The 15,463-nt window shown below is 40.9% G+C and overlaps 1 protein-coding gene across 1 annotated transcript; it reads left to right on the top strand.

Moving 5' to 3' along the window:
* Nucleotides 1-352: 352 nt before the first annotated feature.
* LOC145788433 (uncharacterized) lies at nucleotides 353-6,235 on the top strand. The gene has a single exon (XM_082600202.1). The coding sequence runs from the start codon at nucleotides 353-355 to the stop codon at nucleotides 6,233-6,235; it is 5,883 nt and encodes a 1,960-aa protein (XP_082456328.1).
* The last annotated feature ends 9,228 nt before the right edge of the window (nucleotides 6,236-15,463 follow it).

The raw sequence follows: 15,463 nt of genomic DNA, 5'->3' as shown, positions 1-15,463 counted from the left end.
GTTAGTTTAATTGGCTTGTCTTTGAGAATATTGAAAGTTTAATTTGTTGCCTTTGCTACTGTTGCCTAACTCTGGTTCATTGGTTAAACCATTTTGGTGTGGTTAGTCACAATAGCTTGGTAAGGTATTTGATTTTTTAGTACGGTATGTATGTTAACTTGTGATTAAGTTGCCTTGGTAAACACAGTTGGTGTTTATACTGTAGACTTATTCTAGTGTATTGGTTGCACTGTTGTTAAAGTTAATTTGCCTCTTTGTTAAGTACATTTGGGTTGTTTTGTTCAAGTATCAGTAGTTGTGATAACTTGGCATCTGTGTTTAAGTAAATTTTTGGTATTGTAATTATATAAGTATGCATACTCGAAAGAGTATAGGGACACAGGTTAAGCAAAATGTAGCTAGTGAAGAGGGCTACCAGGCAGAAAAGCTGCACAGCTTAAAAAAGACACGGCAGTCTCACTTGGGTCTTCTCACCAGAAGAGAAAGAGATGTCTTGGGTGCCTTAGCTGATGGGATTGGTGTGGATCAAGTGAAACAATTTCGAAGTGAGTACAATAAAGCGTACCAGTCGTGTATAGGGGCATGTTCGCAATACATGCTTGCAATCCCTGTCAAGCAAGAATACCTTGTTGAATTGGAAGATGCTCGCCAGCGATGGGATGAAGTACAGAAGCGCAAAGATAAAATGGATGCCCGCCTTTCTGGGCAAACTAGTCCTAAAATGCCAAGCTCGTCGAGTAATGCCCAAACCTTCCGCCAGTCTTCTGTAGCACCAGCCACTATTGGACAAGTTGTGCAACCTGGAGTGGCTGTCAAACAAAACATACGTGAGAGGGCAATTCGTGTAGCTAGGGAGGCTGCAAATGACTACAAGAAGCAAAAAGAAGAGGAGAGGTCTGCTGGTTATCGCCTTCAGTACAGGTCGGAAATGTACCCTCCTCGGCCACCGCCCCCTTCTCAGTCCAGTGATCATTTTCAAAATAGTGAACAGGGTGAGACAGGCAGTCATTATGTAACATACGATAAAGTAGGCCCTTCAGAGCCGTCACTAAATAGGACCAGAGTAGAGGAACGTAGGCCTGGCCGTTTGACTCCCTCCGGCTATACTATGGAACATTTTCCAGTGGAACCTGTTCGCTTAAGCCCGCCTGCTTTCAATTCAATTCCTTCTGTTGGAATTAGATCAACTCAAGATGAAAATTGGACATCCATTTCTCAAGACAGAAGACCTCATGAACCTGACATCAATGGACTTGTTGACGCATTGTACACTATGACTACTTCCATAAATCGGAACCAATCCAGCATGGAACCGTTTGATGGTGCCCCAGAAGACTATCGGCGTTTCATCCGGCATTTTGAAGCATACACCATTCGGGGAGTTATTGATGCAGCGACAAAACTAGACAAGTTAATTTCTTCCTGTGTTGGTGAAGCAAGAGAAAGCATTGCAGACTGCATCCTCAGCTCTTCTCCAGATTTGGGCTACCTGGAAGCAAGGCGAATTTTGGAAAGCTCTTATGGTCAAATGCACAGCATTGTAAGTGCCTATACTAGAAAGTTAACTGAGGGAGCTTCCATCAAACCTAATGATGCAGAGAGTATTGTTAAGTTAGCTAGGGACATGCGTAGCTGTGAGATTGCTTGCAGTGACTTTCCCAATTCAGGTCTAGATACACAACAAGTCATTGGCTCCATATTTGGTCGACTCCCTATCTATATGCAAGACAAGTTTGTATCTTCTGTCAGCCATCAATTGGAAAGAGGACAAGCTGTGACCTTTTCTCAGCTCTCTCAGTTTGTTCAGAGGAAGGCCCAGGCAGATAGAAGTTTCCTTGGACAGCTCGTTGGAAGAAGAAAAGAAAAGGCATCAAGTACTGTCGCACCCACTGCTAGACAACCACGTAGAGTTTCAACATTCTTGAATCAAACTGTCGTAGCGCAGAATGCAGAGGCTGGTCAATCGAAGGAAGTCAGAGACTCTACGAGGTGTTTGGCTTGTAAAGGTGCACATCAAGTCTGGAATTGTCAAACCTTCAAAGACAAGTCTGGACCTGATAGGTGGAAGCTAATTTGGTCCAGCAAGCATTGCCTTAATTGTCTTGGAAACCATTTTGTCAGAAGGTGCCCTTCGTCCAGGACATGCCAAATTTGTAGACAGAAGCACCACACCTTGCTACATCAGTCTAGCCAGGATGGACGTAGGAATCATAGCCCAAGCTCGAATGCCAAGAGTCCTCATGGGGCCGGTGTTGTGTCCAATGCAGCACCAGAGAAGAAAGTGTGTAGTACCACCACTTTGCAACACTCTATACATGGTGAGGTGAGACTTAAGGTAGTCCCAGTGGCTGTGTGGGGATCTGACTCTCAGAAATGTGTGAACACGTATGCATTTCTGGACGAAGGTTCAAACTCCACTTTGTGCACCATGAGTTTGATGAAGAAGCTTGGAAGCAGCGGCAAGAGAGTTGGGTATTCCCTTTCAACTGTAAATGGGACAACCCAACAAGAAGGATTCAAGCTCAAACTGTCAGCAAGGGGCATTAGAGAACAAAAGGTCATCCCTTTAGCTGATGTGTTAGCAGTACCAAGCTTGCCAGACTTGGAAAGCAGCATCCCCTCCAACGACATTGTAGAGCGTCATGCCCATCTTCATGGTCTGGACTTTCCTATGTTGGACCAAAGGAAAATTGATATCTTAATTGGTGCAGATGTCCAGGCAGCGCACATTGCTACAGAGTTCCGTCAAGGCAGAAGTAATGAGCCAGTAGCATGTCGGTCAGGATTAGGTTGGGCATTAGTTGGTCCCACTGGCGTTGAAAATCCAGAATCTATGGTGCACCTAAACTTTGTTAGGAGTGAAAATGTCTTGCTCCATCAACAAATGGAGCAAATGTATAACACAGATTTTAAAGATGCTGGTGTAGTCGAAGTAGCGCCATCAGTTGAAGACAAAGAAGCTCTAGCCATAATGGAGGATTCGGTGTTAAAGGTTGATGGACACTATGAAATTGCCTTGCCCTGGAAGAATGGCCATGTAAATCTTCCATACAATAGATCGCTTGCTGAGAAAAGACTGAACCAGCTGAGACACAGGTTTTTAAAGGACAATGACTTGTTTGAGCTTTACAAGGAAAAGATCCAGGAATATGTAGAAAATGGTCATGCCCGTCCAGTACCAAATGATTTACTTTCTCCCTCATCCAAAACTTGGTACATACCCCACCATTCCACTGGAGGGAAGTTCAGAGTGGTTTTTGACTGTGCCGCAAAGTTCAAAGGAACTTCCCTGAATGAGAATCTGCTTCAAGGCCCAGACTTGACTAGCAATTTGGTTGGAGTTCTCCTTCGGTTCAGGCAGCAGCCAGTTGTAGTAGTTGCAGATATTAAAAGTATGTTCCACCAGGTGAGGGTGAAGCCAGATGACTGTGACAGCTTGCGTTTTTTGTGGTGGCCTAATAATGATCTTTCTTTACCTCCTCAAGACTACCAAATGTTGGTACATCTATTTGGTGCAACATCCTCCCCTAGTTGCTGTGGCTTTGCACTCAGAAAAGTGGCAGAAGACAATGAGTTAGGGGCCAGCCAAGAGGCAGTGAATGCCATAAAAAGTAATTTTTATGTTGATGACTTCCTTAAATCCTTTGAGACATCTGAGGATGCTAAAAGAGTTGTTCTGGAAATTAAAGACTTACTGCAGCAAAGTGGTTTTGTGCTTACTAAATTCATTAGTAACTCGGAAGAAGTGGTGGAGTCTTTGCCTGATGAGTGTGTGGTGAAACCTTCTTTAGATCTACATCTAGACGAGGGTCCTGTTGAGCGTACCTTAGGAGTGCAGTGGAACACACTTTATGACAATTTTGGAGTGAAGATCAATGTGCAACAAAAGCCAGTGACACGCCGTGGCATTTTATCAATGGTCAGCCAGGTCTACGATCCTTTGGGATTTGTGCAGCCATTCTTGTTGCCTGCAAAACGTATCATGCAGGATTTATGCATCAGTGGCCTGGGTTGGGATGATCCAATACCTGAAATTAAAGCCTTAGCTTGGCAAGAGTGGGTAAGATGTTTGCCAGCACTGCAAGACTTGAAAGTAAGTCGGTGTTTTCGTCCAGCACAGTTCAAACCTATTGTGACAGAATTGCATTGTTTCTGTGATGCAAGTAATATCGGTTATGGCGCAGTTGTGTACTTGAGGATGGTGGACAAGAGTGGAAATGTGCATTGTGCCTTTGTCATGGGGAAGTCACGAGTGACTCCAGTGAAGCCCATGACTGTTCCGAGGTTAGAGCTGTCAGCTGCGGTGATTGGTGTCAATTTGGTTCGCTCAGTGAAAAATGAGCTTGATTTGAAGATTGATAGGACTTTCTTTTGGACTGACTCCACATCTGTACTACAGTACATTAGGAACACTGCTAGAAGGTTTCAAGTTTTTGTGGCAAACAGGGTTGCAGCAATTCATGCTGGGTCAGAACCATCACAGTGGCATCACGTTAGAACCAAAGAAAACCCAGCAGATATTGCGTCTCGTGGTCTTGGTCCAGACAAGCTTTCCAAAGCTGACCTGTGGTTTAAAGGACCAGACTTCTTGCAACTCAGTGACGAGCTTTGGCCAGCCGGTCCTGAAACTTTGGTTCCTTTACCTGAAGATGACCCTGAGATCAAAAACATGTACCGAGTGAATGCAACTGAAACTGAGGAACCTATTGGAGGGTCCCCTCTCAATCGCTTGTTAAACTATTTCTCTTCGTTTGTTCGTCTAAAGAGGGCAGTTGCTTGGATATTGCGATTTCGGCGATACCTGAGGTCAAAGACTGAGCTTCCCAATCAATCAGGTGCATCTGTAAATCTCAAGGGCGACTTATCGGTATCTGAGTTAGAAACTGCCACAATTGAGATTGTGAAGGCAGTGCAAAAAGAAGCATTTCCTTTGGAGATGAGTTCGCTCCAGAATTGTAATGAGTTTGGTGTGGGTGGATCCCAAACTGTGTTGAAAACTTCCTCTGTTAAAAGGCTGTCCCCTGTGGTGGTTCATGGTGTGCTTAGAGTTGGTGGCAGATTGCACAAGTCCCCTGTCTCTCAGGATGTTAAACACCCTGTTATTTTGCCTAGTAAGCACCATGTTACGAATTTAATTATTGAGTTTTACCACCAACGTGAGGGTCACATGGGTGCCCTACACACACTTGCTGCCAGTAGAGAATTATTTTGGATTGTTCGTGGTCACTCTGTAGTTCGACGTGTTTTGCACGCTTGTAGAAAGTGTCGTCTTCGAAACGTTGTTGCTGGTGAGCAGATTATGGCGCCATTGCCTGAGTTTCGTGTTACTCCAGGGAAGCCGGCATTTGCATGTGTGGGTGTCGACTACATGGGTCCAATTATGGTTAAGTTAGGTCGTAGCTGGGTAAAACGTTATGGTTGCATTTTTTCGTGCATGGCCACCCGTGCCATTCACATAGAGATTTCACACTCCCTTTCCACCCATTCATTCCTGCTGGCATATCAACGATTCACCAACCGTCGAGGAACACCAGAGAAGATCGTGTCCGATAACGGTACAAACTTTGTCGGTGCGGCCAGAGAACTAAAAGAAGGAATACAACGATGGAATAACAGCATCATCCACAAGAAGTTTAGTCAACACGGTACACAGTGGAGTTTTAATCCGCCAGGTGCTAGTCACCAAGGAGGTGTCTGGGAGCGTATGATACGTACCGTCCGCAAGATTATGCTCTCGCTGACTGAAGAACGTTCACTAGATGACGAGAGCCTCATCACATTCATGACCGAGGTCGAGCGCATCATCAATAATCGTCCTTTGACCTCAGTTACTTCTGATCCTGACGACCTGGAAGCTTTGACTCCAAGTTCGTTGTTGACCGGACAATTGGCTGCATCTCTACCTACCGATGTATTTATCGAAGCAGACGGCTACCGTCGTTCGTGGCGTCTGGCAAATTGGTTAGCTGACCAGTTTTGGAGTAGGTGGCTGAAAGACTATTTGCCTACTCTTCAAGTTCGGCAAAAGTGGTTGCAACCCAAGCGCAACTTGCAGGTTGGGGACATTGTACTAGTGAAAGACGAGTGTTTGAAAAGGGGTATGTGGCCTAAAGCCCGAGTAGAGGAGGTGTTTCCCGGAACAGACGGCCATGTTCGAACAGTACGAGTAAAGACCGCGACATCTTCATACAATAGGGACATCCGCAAACTTTGCCTATTGGAGGCATCGGATTGATCAGGACATTTGTTTAAACCCATGCCTTTCGTGTAAACCTTCATAGTCTCGACTTTTCGATGACGGAATGCACAAGACATTTATTTGTAGTTACTGTATTATTTGTGTGTACTCTTTTGATTCAGACTTTCAGCCTTCGACGAGCGACGTAATCAACAGAACATTTGTCTGCATCAGAACTTTTGAACTTGCTTGCCTTCTATTTTTTTTGTGTTCTTTACTATGTCACATGCCGCATCAAGTTTATTGCTGCTATTGTATCTACTCGTTGTAGGGGTAGCCTTCACATTTTAAATTTTATCGTTTATCTAACCTTTCCTCTTTGTGCTCATCGTTAGCTGTTCTCAGTCCTACTTGTCACTGCTGGGGTCGGCCATTGTGTTGTGTCAAGCGTCTTAATATGAATATAATCTGTTTGGTACAGTTATATTGGGGCCGGTGTAGAATCCGCTTGAAGAATTGCCCCTTTTTTGACACTTCGTATTGCTCTCTGCTGCCGCCACTAAAACATAACAATCTCTGGCGTGCAGAATCTGTTGAATCTCTTTTTGTGTGAACTACCCTAGCATGAGGGTGTGCTAAAGTTCACTGCATGGCCTCTTCGACTCCCAGCGTGGCTTCTCTCAAAAGGTTTGTGCTAACTATGTTTATTTATTTTGCAGCACTTAACCTTAATGTTTAAAAATCAGATAACCAGATAAAACAGGCTTACAAGCATTTTGGCAATTGAACTAAGCTCTGAACATTGACTTGCAAGTAATCTGTGGCATATGAAACTCTGGATTGGAGTTGCCATTTTTCCCCTCTCTTTTTCTTCTGAGCTAGCCTGGGTTGGTTTTTTTGTTAGCTCAGTTAGTTGTAGTATTTGGGTGGGTTGGGCCTTCTTGATCATAACTTGGGATCATTTGGTTTGGCACTCACATGTGCTATTGTCGGCTACCCCACGAAGTACATTTCCATTTTTTATTTGTATTGTAACTGTCTGCATTTTTAGTGTTATTTGTTAGTGCTTTATTCATTAAATAGAATCACGTTGATATTGGTGTCAACATTTATAAAACACTTCCTCTTCAGGAATAGCCTACTGACATTCTGTAATACAAAAATGCCTAAGCAAGCTAAATCGTCTTCTGTCTTCAGCAAAAGTTAGATTTGTGGAGATTTTCCTAACGCTATAAAACACAACGAACTTTTTATAATCCATAAAACACCTTGACTTTTCGACTAAATATTACGTTTGGCTCTGAAATCGACAAAATATTATGTTTTGGTAAGTGGTATCAATTCAAGAAAGAACTGTGCCCTCTATAAATAAGCAATTTCGTTAGGTCAAAATTTGATAAAAATAAAGTCAAAAAAATTTTTTTTTAGGTCAAAATATAAATGGCCCTACTAATAAGCTAAACAGCTAATTACAATACAGTCTCAAAACATAAGAGGCCTACCTGCTCTTTATTTATAGCTATTGTTAGCCTAAACTTGGTTGAGATATTTCCGTTTTATACAACGCTGGCAAAAAATAGCGCTAGAAATTATCGCTGACGCCGTCAATTTCTTTAAGAGCTTACGCAGTACTTTACGCCGTCAAGTTTTTAGGCAATTCGCGCTGACGCTGACGCCGTCAATATATTTCAATGACGCGTACAACACTGTCAAGATATCAAACATAGCAAGTTACCAACCTACAAGGAAGTGATTTTCAAATTAATTCAAACAAGCTTATCAGGAAGGCAGATAATTACAGTACAGTCAGGGTTGCAAGTCGATACCGTATTGAAAAAAGTAGGGGATAAATCGATATCGATAGTCAAACAAAAAAGTAGAGAAATATCCGATTTCGATAGCCTCCCAAAAAAGTAGAGAAATATCCGATTTCGATAGCCTCCCAAAAAAGTAGAGAATAAAGAATAGGCTAATCGATATTAAACGTAATTAAAAAAAATACAAATCAAGTGTCTGATTTTATACTGCCTACCAGTGTTCCCTTACCCTTTCTGCTCAATCATGCATAACTTCAAACAAAATGCTTATCCTTTCAACTCCGCTTGATCGGTGTTGTTCAATTCAATTATCGTTTTTCTCGCACAAGGGTCAAAATATGCTATGATATCTTTGTCCGTCGTATGTTAAGTAGAATTGAAGGCTTGAAAAAAGTTGCAAAACAATCGAATAAAGAATATCGATTCAGTCAAAAAAAAGTAGAAAAAAACCATAAACGATATTGGCGGAAAAAAGAAAAGACTATGACGTAATCGATATCGAAAAAGTAGAGAATAGCGCTATCGAATAGCGGTTTGGAACCGATACTTGCAACCCTGAGTACAGTTGAGCAAGTTTTTACGTTTTACTTGTGAGCTAACATTTCTACAGTTGCAAAGCAAAAAATGTCAGAAAAAATAATTTCTTTTTACAAGCAAGAATTTCAAATAAAGATTTTAAAGAGAGACGAAGGAAAACCACTAAAAATATACAAGTATTTCAGAAAAAGCTTAGCGAAACCTTTCCTTTTTGGCCATGCAGTGTCATGGAAAAAAAAATCAATGAAGAAGACATGCTATTCCTTATCAGTATTCAAGCAACCGGGAAGTAAGTATGGCTGGAAAAGGTACCGTAGTGTTAGAAGGAAAAGTTAAAAAGATCAGTACCAGGCGACAACAGCAAGATAGACGAGTAGCAAAGGAGGAGGCCGAGTTAATGACATAAATAATGCTATTGATTTAGAAGCTGAGGATGACGTGGACAACGAGGCACGAGTTATGCACATCTTCAATGATTTGTGAGATAGAGGAAAAACGCTCTCATGAAAGATGATCAAAAACAGGAATAGCCATCTTCATTCCTCATGACATAATGAAACATAGTCGCCTAAGCCGTGGGGGCCTGGCCCCCACGCATATTTCTGCGTGGGGACAACTTTTTATGCTGTATTGATACATAAAACAATAGATGAACAAGCGATCGGCAGCAGGAAAACATTTTTTGAATGCAAACCGCAACAGCTTCGCAATAAATAAAAATCACTAGAACGAGTAGCGATGCTACAATCCCACACCAGACAACAAAATCTGTAATTTTTACATTGATTTAACGTCTGCTGACGTTGAATCAATGTAAATATGATTGATTTTGCTGCCTGGGAGATAGCAAAAATCTACCATTTTGTGTCGATTCAATGTCATCAGATGTTGAATGCACCCAAAAAAAAAAAAATTTGCTACGTTGAAGGAGCGTGCGTTTAGCTTTATGAGCTTGCAAACAGACTTGATGTCGCTTTCGAAAGTCGAAACCTCTGCACTGCAGTGAATTGCGCGATGCCCAATGAATCGCTCGCTGTGAAAATGAACTTGAAGTCTCGGCCCGTGGTAACCACTAACCAACGCAACAAGGGCTGGTTCAAACCGCTCTGCGTACACGCCGCATAATCAACGCAGTAACGGACTCACGAAAACTGAATGGCGCACACATGACTGTTGCCATAGAAACCCGATCAAAGGCGGAATATGCGCACTTTTTGTTTCATCTGCAACACGAAAACGTTTTACAGCGGTCAGTCATAAGTTGCAATATTGTAATGAAAAGGGAGCAATGTCAAGTCAAAAACTTAATCAAACGTCTCTCCGTAACTATTTTTAAGGGCTGCTTACGGATGTCAGCAACTTTTAAATTTATTCAAGGTGACGTGCTGCTGAATTGATGTAAACAACTAAACATGAATGATTTTACTTTCCACAAGTATATTTTCAAGCGTATGAAACGGTATGATCAAGTTAGTTTTTGCATTCCATTTTCAAAACACTGTCATTCCATTTACAGTGTACCTTTTAGTAAACCTTTTCGTCTGTTGTTTCATGCTAATAAATCTAGTTCGTTGCTAAACTTTATGTTGTGCTTAGCTTAAAGAGTCGCAGTCCATCAACCGCTAGCTAACGCAGACGCATGTCATGTGTTTGCTTAACCGAAGTGGTCGAGTTTTGTTTATAATAATTAACGGTAGGTCGAACATGGCGATAACTCCGAGTGTGGCAATAAAAGCAATCCTGGTGTGACGGCATAATTACGTCATCCATCTGCGTGACATTTGCTGAATTTACGTTGCTGCTGATGAAACACGCTTTTGCCCCCACTGCCAAAAAAATAGTTAGGCGCCTATGTAATGAAATTTCCAGGATTAGTCTCTGCAGCAATCAGAAGGAGCACTACACCAACTGCCTTATCTGTTACTCTCCATTCCGGAATGGCCCGTTTCGGTGAGTCCGATTACCTATTCGGTGATTTTTTGATTTTTTTTTTTAAATTATTGCGTACCATAGCCTAATTATCATTGCCGTTTTAGGGTTAGGGGTTAGGAACTCACTGAATCGGACTCACCGAATAGTAGCAGACCCCTCTATTCTATGGTCAGACCAGTTCTGGAGATGCTTCGAAGCTAAATCTCCATCCATCTCAATCACACAGATACAGAGTTGAAACAGCGCAACATTTCAGAAAAAAATCTTTCCACGTGGTCACCACCTGCTGTTGGTGCTTTACATTGGGATGGAAAACTTCTGGAGTCTTTAATTAGCAAGTAAAAGCAAGATGAAAGGCACCCAGTTTTGATATATGGCATCGGTGGCATTAAATTGTTGGGTGTTCCAATAATCCCAACCCATTCAACAGAAACAGCTGGAGCACTTGTGTCCAAAGTTACTATGCAGTTGCTTAGAGATTGGCATTGCAAAGGTTTTGTTATCTCTTGTTTTTGACACAACAAGCTGTAATACAGGGCATAAAACTGGTGCTTGTATGCAACTTCAAGAAGATATAGGTCGCCCCTTTCTTTAGGCTGCGTGTAGGCACCATGTGGGTGAAGTATATAATTCTTTTTAGGGTGAAAACCTGTGGTGAAATGATATATAATTATGTATCATAGAGTACTAAAACAAAAATGTTAGAATGTCACTTTGTAATATCTAAATTTTAGCTCAAAAGCAACAAAGGAGTGCTTATATTAAATTTATTATGGCTAAAGCCTACACAGCGCTGTGGTAAATGGCATTAAAAGTATAAAACACTGATTTTGAAGTGTCAGTTATGGTATGTTCTGAACAGGGTATTCATTCAAAGAATTTGCAATCCGAAGACACCATTTTTGAAATTTTTTGCAAAGTATGCTTCACAGATTTTGCTTAAACTTAAAAAGTTTGCCCTAATTCTGCAAAAATTTCAGAAATTCCGTTGCACAAAGTATGCAAAATTACCCTAAATTGACACACTGGTTCTAAGTGAAACCTAAGTTGTTCACAGCATAAAAACTATAATTTGCAATGATTTACAAAAATTAGCTGGTTATCACATGAACATATACAAATCACTCAAATTTTTTTAAGCATAAATGACTTAATTTAATGTCAAAATTGAAATTTGGGGAAAATCGATAATCGTATAAAAGTTTGATTGCAATCTGGACCCCCTAGAGCCAGGGGTTCTTAACCGGGGGTAAATTTACCCCCTGGGGGTAAATTTCACCTACCGAGGGGGTAAATTTACTGAATCATAAATTAAAGCAAACTTCATCTTTTCAGTTATTAAAAAACTGGTAGTGTTGCACTCGATTTTTATTCAAATTTATGCTTATTGTAAGTTTTCGTCTCTTATCTTCACGGAAGTAGACTACCAGTTTCATTGCAGCAGCGTATGTATGCTGCATTTTCACTGTACACAACCTAATTAGGACTTCGAACCACAAAGACGAAATTTGAGCTAGTAAGGCAAGAATTAGTCTTCAGCTAGACGAGTCAACTGACTTGTCGAACTGTGCATATTTGTTGGTTTACTGTCGATATGTGCATGCTGGTGAGTTGAAAAAGGAATTCTTGATGTGCAAAAGTTTAGAGACGACTACCAAAGCGGTTAATGTTCTGAAAAAAATAGATAATTTCTTTCAATAAAATAATATATCCTGGAATTATGTGGGTTCACTTTGCACAGACGGTGCCCCTTCTATGTTCGGTGCTAAGTCTGGCTTTACAACTCTGGTGAAAAAACGCGCACCTAACATCATTTCTACTCACTGTGCCCTTCATCGACATGCACTGGCAAGTAAAACCCTTCCAAAATATTTGAAAGCAGTATTGAAGCATATGGTTAAATGTGTGAATTTTATCAGGGCATGTGCTCTTAATCATCGTCTTTTCAAAGTGGTTTGTGATCAGATGGGATCAGAACACTCTGTTCTCCTTTATCCCACCGAAGTTCGGTGGCTCTCTTGGGGTCTTGTTTGGTCTCGAGTTTTCGAACTACATGGTGGAATCGAGATTTTTCTTCGAGAACGCAAATCCTCGTTGAGTAAGCACTTTGGCGACAACAAATTTATTGGTGCATTGGCTTACTTGACAGACATTTTTTCAAGTTTGAACCAGCTCAATATGCAAATGCAAGGAAAAAGCGATACCGCTGATACCATTATAGCCTAGATGTACATGATAAAATTCAGGGCTTTCAGACAAAATTAGATCTGTGGAGTAGAAGAATTCAAAAAGGAATTTACTTAAATTTTCCAACATTTGATGAATGGAAAGTCAGTAGAAGTCACAACGAGATTTCTGACCTCGAAATCATCTGGACACGGACATCACAAGGGGCCACCAAAACGGTGGGGGTAAATTTTACTTTTTTCATTCGGCAAGGGGTAAACGAGACAAAAAAGGTTAAGAACCCCTGCCCTAGACCTTATTCAATTTTGCTGAAACTTCATATTTAAGCTTTGTACACCAAGCCTCACTTCCAAAAAAAGTTAGGGTTGCTATGATCAAGTTTTAAATTTTACAGGGCGTCAGCCGCACCCTACTCCTCATGGGGCCCAAAAATGACGGCCATGGCCGCTAAGTAGTACTTAGCGGCCATGGCCATCGGCTGCTTTAAGGCTTGTGTTGTGAATCTTTATTTTCTGAAATGAAGTTTGTAAAATCATGAAATCCTGCAATCTTAACAAATGAATGCTGGGAAGGATGAATTCGCACCACTTTAATAACACATTTAGTCCAAACTTTCAGAAATTAGCAAATCAAACAAAAACCTAAGCTAAGTGAAAAAAGTAATTTGTTAATATAGGCAACATTATCAGGTATTTGGATTTTCAAAGTGGCAATACTAACAAGAAAAGCATGGAACCTTCTAAAAATGCCAAAGTGAGAGCAGCGGCTGTATCCACTTTTCCACAAAATGTGTCCAATATTTACCCCATAACAATTTCTCGGTTTTGAGGTAATTATTGGACACTTGAAGGTTGTAATTTCACCAGAAACACTGAATGATAGCTCACAAAATATTGCCCCTGCACCATGCAGACTTATTTTGAATAGCGTATTTTTAGTAGCTAGCTTTTAAACAATGCCCAGAAGCAGTGGCGTAGCCAAGGGGGGGTTTTGGGGGTTACAACCCCCTCTCTTTGGCATGCGTGTGACGTCAGGATATTGAGAATGATGCTTTCAGTCTCTGTCTCTAAAAAAAAGTTTGTCTTGTTTTAAACAAAACTGCATTAAAAGAGCGAGTTTTGCCAATACCAAACATTCAAATAACTCAGCCAGGAATTAGCAACAAGAAAACATAGAGACTTAGCTTTGTTACCAAAAAATGCCGAAGAAAGCATGATAGCATGATCTTATTCTTTTGCTATGCCACCGGACAGGAATATTTATACCCACGTTTTTGTTGAAAATGCTCTCAAAATGCACCAAATTCAATTTAATTTTTCAAAATTTTCTGGGAGAGGCCCCCCAGACCCCCGCCGCTGGATGTCGTCTTTGGCGAAGACGCAGACGGGCTTCCACTGCCGGCCGTCAAACCCCCCCTTTTACAACTCCTGGTTACGCCACTGCCCACAACATAAATAAAATAGGGGGTAGCACATCCAATAGGGGGTGCAACTCCCTGAAACTAATTTTGTTGTTTTTTGCCAATTTGTCAAGGATATAGACCCCATTTTTTAAATTAAAAAATAAATAAAAGAACACTTTTTTTCACTCCACCCTAGCCTATTGTAAAACTAACAAGGAGATATAAGCGATTGGGATGTGGAACACCTAAACCTTGATCAAATTCTTTGAAAATTTGTAATTTTGCTTTTTTAGTCAAGCCTCACCCACAAAATAAATAATTTTGTTTTCAATGATTTTTTTAATTTTTGGGGGCACACGGCGCACCCTAATGCATAGTAGATAGAACCTTATGCTTGTATTTTAAACAAAATTTCATTTATTGTAATAGAATAAACAAAACATAAAACTACATCACATCTAATTTCTATTCAGAAAGGTCAAGGAATTCAAATAATAATAGCTTCCTAGTACTTTTTTACATAAGGGGTAAATACTGGACAGTGTCCAGCAATTACCCCTACCCTGTCCAATAATTCCCTCATTTGATGGGGTAATTATCGGACAAAGAAAACTTGTGATTTCTGCTAAAATACACATGGTAGAGAATCAGGTTAATTGGTAATGTAAAGATGAAGGCCAACCCTTGCAATCAAGATACTTAACATATAAATAGCTTGAGTCCTTGTACAAAATATTACAACGTTTTCACAAAATGTCCGCTAATTACCCCACTTGACTATATATATTGTGTTTGTTTCAATTAAGTTATTTCATGTAAAGCTTGCATTATTTACCTATGTTACTGACGCTACATATTTTTTGTACACATATTTATTCTTTTGCTGCTTGCTAGTGGTTGTAATTTTTGGCAAGTGACTCTTTCATTGAAAAAGTTTGCCCACTCCTGATGGTGGCTGGTCGATTGGTCGAAAGACAGTTGGTCGACAGTCAATTGGTCGACAGACATTTGGTCGACAGGACGTTTGGTCGACAGACAATTGGTCGACAGACATTTGGTCGACAAGACATTTGGTCGACAGACATTTGGTCGACAAGACATTTGGTCGACAGGACATTTGGGTTAGAGTTAAGGTTAGGGTTAGGTTAGGATTAGGTTAGGGTTAGGTTAGAGTTAGTTAACCCTAAAATGAATCGTTCTGTCGACCAAATGTCCTGTCGACCAAATGTCTGTCGACCAAATGTCTGTCGACCAAATGTCCTGTCGACCAAATGTCTGTCGACCAAACGTCCTGTCGACCAAATGTCTGTCGACCAAATGTCCTGTCGACCAAATGTCTTGTCGACCAAACGTCCTGTCGACCAAATGTCTGTCGACCAAATGACTGTCGACCAAATGTCTTTCGACCAA

The sequence above is a fragment of the Aplidium turbinatum genome, chromosome 1 (genome assembly GCF_918807975.1).
Source record: "Aplidium turbinatum chromosome 1, kaAplTurb1.1, whole genome shotgun sequence".
Taxonomy (NCBI): Eukaryota; Metazoa; Chordata; class Ascidiacea; order Aplousobranchia; family Polyclinidae; genus Aplidium; species Aplidium turbinatum.
The sequence above is the reverse complement of the archived record's forward strand: the minus strand, read 5'-3'. Positions and strand labels throughout refer to the sequence as shown.

Coding starts and splice junctions, on each gene's coding strand:
- LOC145788433 (XM_082600202.1), top strand. CDS start 353: ATGCATACTCGAAAGAGTATAGGGACACAGGTTAAGCAAAATGTAGCT.